Source organism: Pygoscelis adeliae, unplaced genomic scaffold, assembly GCF_000699105.1.
Source record: "Pygoscelis adeliae isolate BGI_AS28 unplaced genomic scaffold, ASM69910v1 Scaffold206, whole genome shotgun sequence".
Classification (NCBI taxonomy): domain Eukaryota; kingdom Metazoa; phylum Chordata; class Aves; order Sphenisciformes; family Spheniscidae; genus Pygoscelis; species Pygoscelis adeliae.
Window position 1 is genome coordinate 1142334 of NW_008825052.1, and position 4059 is coordinate 1146392.

At 46.4% G+C, this 4059-nt stretch overlaps 1 protein-coding gene across 2 annotated transcripts in view; it reads right to left on the reverse strand.

The window, feature by feature from the left end:
• Positions 1 to 1481: 1481 nt before the first annotated feature.
• Positions 1482 to 4059, reverse strand: part of DDO (D-aspartate oxidase) — a 12482-nt gene continuing 9904 nt past the window's right edge. For both annotated transcript variants that reach the window (XM_009326406.1, XM_009326407.1), the window contains exon 5: positions 1482 to 3402. In XM_009326406.1, coding sequence (XP_009324681.1) covers positions 2835 to 3402 — 568 coding nt within the window. In that variant the 3' untranslated portion in view covers positions 1482 to 2834. The remainder of the gene's footprint in view (positions 3403 to 4059) is intronic.

Below are 4059 nucleotides of genomic sequence, written 5' to 3' on the forward strand. Positions count from 1 at the left end.
CCCCCCTGCCATGGGCAGGGACATCTTCAACTAGACCAGGTTGCTCAGAGCCCCGTCCAACCTGGCCTTGAATGTTTCCAGGGATGGGGCAGCCATCACCTCTCTGGGCAACCTGTGCCAGTGCTTCACCACCCCTCACTACCCAGTCTTAGCAATGGCCTTGGAACCACCTAGTACTGTTCGGGACAAATATCTTGGAGTTAGGTAGTTCTATCCAAATGATAGTTAAAAGCTGATTAGTGACTATAAAACTATTGAATATTAGGACTTATTAGGAAGGGAAGACAGACGTCATCAATTAAATACGGGATTCACCCCCTACCATGAGTACTGTGTGAAGTTCTGGTCCCTCCATCTCAAAAAGGGTATGGTAGAGTGAGAAAAGGCATAAAGATGGGCAACAAGGAAGACCAAAGAGATGGGATGACTTTATGTGGGCAGCAGCTACATAAACCAAGATTCTTCAAGGTGGGAAAGAAGAGTCCAAGAGGGAGAATGGTACAGCTCTATAAATTCAAGAAGGGTCATGGAGAGTAACTAGTCACCACTTATCATAAGATGCAAGAAAGGGCCATCAAATGATGTTTCCAGGTTCAAGACAAACATGAAGGCAAGGAGCCCTGTGCCTGGGCGAAAAAGTGTCTCCCGTTATGGAACCTGTTGTCATGAGATGTCGTGGACCACAAAAGCACCGTACATGGTTTCAGAAGCAATCCGACAAATGTGTGGAAGATAAATGATCTGAGGGCCATAAAACCCCTCAGCTGAATGGGCCAGGGTATGCTAGAAGTGGCTCTCTCCACTGCTGGCCATGGCCAGAGCTAGGATGCCAGACTGACGGGCCTTGCAGCTGAACCTATTTTGCCATTTTTATCAACCGGACAACTTTTAGAAGTAAATTAGAAGAAACCCCCCCACCCTGCAGAGCAGAAGTGCACAACCAGAATTCTGGTTTCTCATGGGGCTATGAACACCCCACTAGCATTAGCAGTGTTTCTTGCTCCAGGATAAGGTACACTGTTTGTTACTTTTTAAGATTAAAATCAAGATTAAGAAAAAATAGACCATTCTCATGATTTTCCCATATATTTTTTCTGTTCCGTGTTAGCTGAGGACAAAGCTGCAGCTTGACAAGCCCTACGCCAACACTGCTGCCAAAAGCAGCAGCTCTGCCCTCTCATACCACCGGAAAGGACAAATGATGGGGGCGGGAGTGCAAAATTAGCCTTCAGAGCTGAGGAGAAGAGGGCAAGACTGCTGAACGTGGGACTAGCTTAGGCTGATCCCAGGTGCTAACTGACCTGTAATTTAATTTGATGATGTTTCTTTCGACAGCTGTCCCTTGTGAAGGATAACTGTCCTCATCCCCCCTGAGAACAGCAGGAGTTGGCAGCCATGTCTGAATGTGGCCTTTCTTGGCCCTGTCAGGCCATCCCAAGTGACAGAAAAACCCTTGTTTATGGAAGGAAACACTACAGAAGTGACCTTTTCTCCATTATTAGAACTTTATTTATTAGTTCATTTTAATCATGTGAATTCTTGAAGGATTTTGATTTGTTTTGCAAGGACAAAAAACTAGTCAAAAGTGGATGCTAACACTCTTGAATGAGCCATTTAAGATCTAATGAGTGGTTTAATCACTGTCAGACCTGTACTTCGATGGTAAGCTCCAATTTTGGGAGTGACTATCTTCAGCCACATCAAAGGGCTTGAATTGCTGAGGGGAGTGTAAAGCCCAGCTCAGCCTCTGCCACGGAGTGAGGGTCTGGGTGTCAGTGGCTCAGCTTCCTTACGGCAGAGGAGCTCGCTCATGTCCAGTTACAGGCAAATTCATCTTTAGAGTGTTTATCTAGTCTTAACTGGCTCTTCTCTCCCTTATGAAACTGAAGCTGGTGTTAAGATCCTTGTTGGTTTGTCAGTGATTTATTCATATCAGCTGTTGCAAGGAAAGCAGACAGTGCTGATGTGAAGTAGAAGAGAGATGCTTGCACTCCCAAGCCCACCCTGAAAAACCCTCTTCTGTAGAATACAGGCCATGTCAATGCTCCTACTGGGGGGGCAGTGGAAATCGTCTGTGTCTGAGAGCAAAATCTGAGGGGCTTGGAGAAAAAAAGAGATTTGCAAACAAGTGTGAGAAAAGATGCACAAAACTGTAGCTCATATGGGGCAACCTCCTCTCGCAGAAACTTGGTGTTAAGGTGTAATATGAGTAAATGCAGTGATCAGTGTCACAGACCTGCTCTTAAAATCACACTTGCCTGGTCACTGTGCATGACAGTGACCTGACATTGCTTTCTGTAAGAGCTGACCTGGAGCACTGTAATGCAGCACTGTGTGGCATTTTCTTTTCCTTGTAAATCACATGGAAAATGGTGAAGTTTGTTAGCAGGAGCAAGGGCAATACTAGATTAGGTTTGGTACAGGAGGAGAGAACTAGTTTTTACTGAATCTGAACCTAGTGCATTTGATACCCTTTAGATGCAGATGAAGAAATGCTAAACTGATGTTATTGATATTGTACTGCAGCAATCTGATCCCTGTTATGTGAAGAATATTTACACATCTTGCCTTCTCCTTAACATGAGGCTAGGACAAATGCCCAGGGCAGAAACAATGCCAGATGGAGGAGAAGGACAGCTGGAATAATACTTGGATCAACCCATCATGCCTTTCCTAGGTGGCAGCTGGAAGCCAGGTGAGATACCACCGAGCATCTGCAATGGCACAAGCTGTTGTCTTAGGTTCCTTCTATCCAGTAATGGAGTAAAAGTCCAAAGCTGCTACTAGGAGATGCAACACTAGCCTGTCGTAAATGGAAAAGGAGCCTCTGGCATTCAAAGCTTGGCCCTCGATGAGGAGCCTTGCAGGGCAGCAATGCACTCTCCCACCAGGCGAGCAGCCTCTTTGGCTGTGCCCCTGTGCACTGAAAAGCCACCTGCCCCGTGCCCATAGTTGTGGACCACTGGGAGCTTAACTCCTCCTTGGCTCAAGACCTCTCTCTGCAGTCTCACACACTGCCTGGATGGCCTCAGGCCCACCTTCACCTTGATATCCTGAGCTCCCCGCAGCGAGGGCTCAAGGGAGCAGCATCTGTCAAAGATGCCTTTGGTAGTGCCAGGATCAGGGGAGAGACTCCAGCTCTCCTTTTCCCTGGTTCCCCCTAGGGTTACCCTGTGTATCCCTGGGTAGATGTAAGTTAAGCCATCGCCATCCCGGATGAAGTTTTTCACCCAAGGAGCATGAACCTTGAGTACTTGTCCCCTGACGGGAAAGAGCTTCTCGTCCCCCACCAGCTGGTGGGCTCCAATGCCCGTGCAGTTGACGACGATGTTATATTCGCTGTGCAGCTCCCACAGGTCTGCAACTTTTCTGGTGTACATCTGGACGCCAGTTGCTTTCAACCTGCAAAGAGACTCCAGAAGTGAGGCAGAAAAGAAACCCCTAAACCCTCATGTAATTATTATGCACATTAAGTAAATGGGATAGATCGCCTTTAACATACCAATCAAAACCAAAAAACAGATGGGACAAAAAGCAAAGAAAATGCCATGGGGTTTCTGTTTGTGATTTGCCTGATTTGGTCTCATCAAAACTATTTTTTAGCTTGTTTGGGCTGGAAAAGATACAGCAAGTTGATCAATATTAGAGAAGGGTCTGGCATAAGACCCTAGACAGACAGAAAGGTCCTCATGGTCTCATTGATTCATGTCTATAACCGTACCAAGCTTTAACAGCTCAAGCAAGCTGAAAAATGTCAGATTTATTCAACAATGTATTTCTGCTAGTGATATCACTATCGTTCCACACCCCTTTTAATGTGCCTATTACACACTGTCTCATTCATTCCCAACTCACTCCCCAGATACCAGGAGCCACTTCGTCATCTAGTGCCACATGCGAAGCCCTGGGGTACCCAGGACGTCATAGAATCATAGAATCATTAAGGTTGGAAGAGACCTCCAAGATCATCGAGTCCAACCGTCAACCCAACACCACCATGCCCACTAAACCATGTCCCTAAGCGCCTCATCTACCCGTCTTTTAAATACCTCCAGGGAT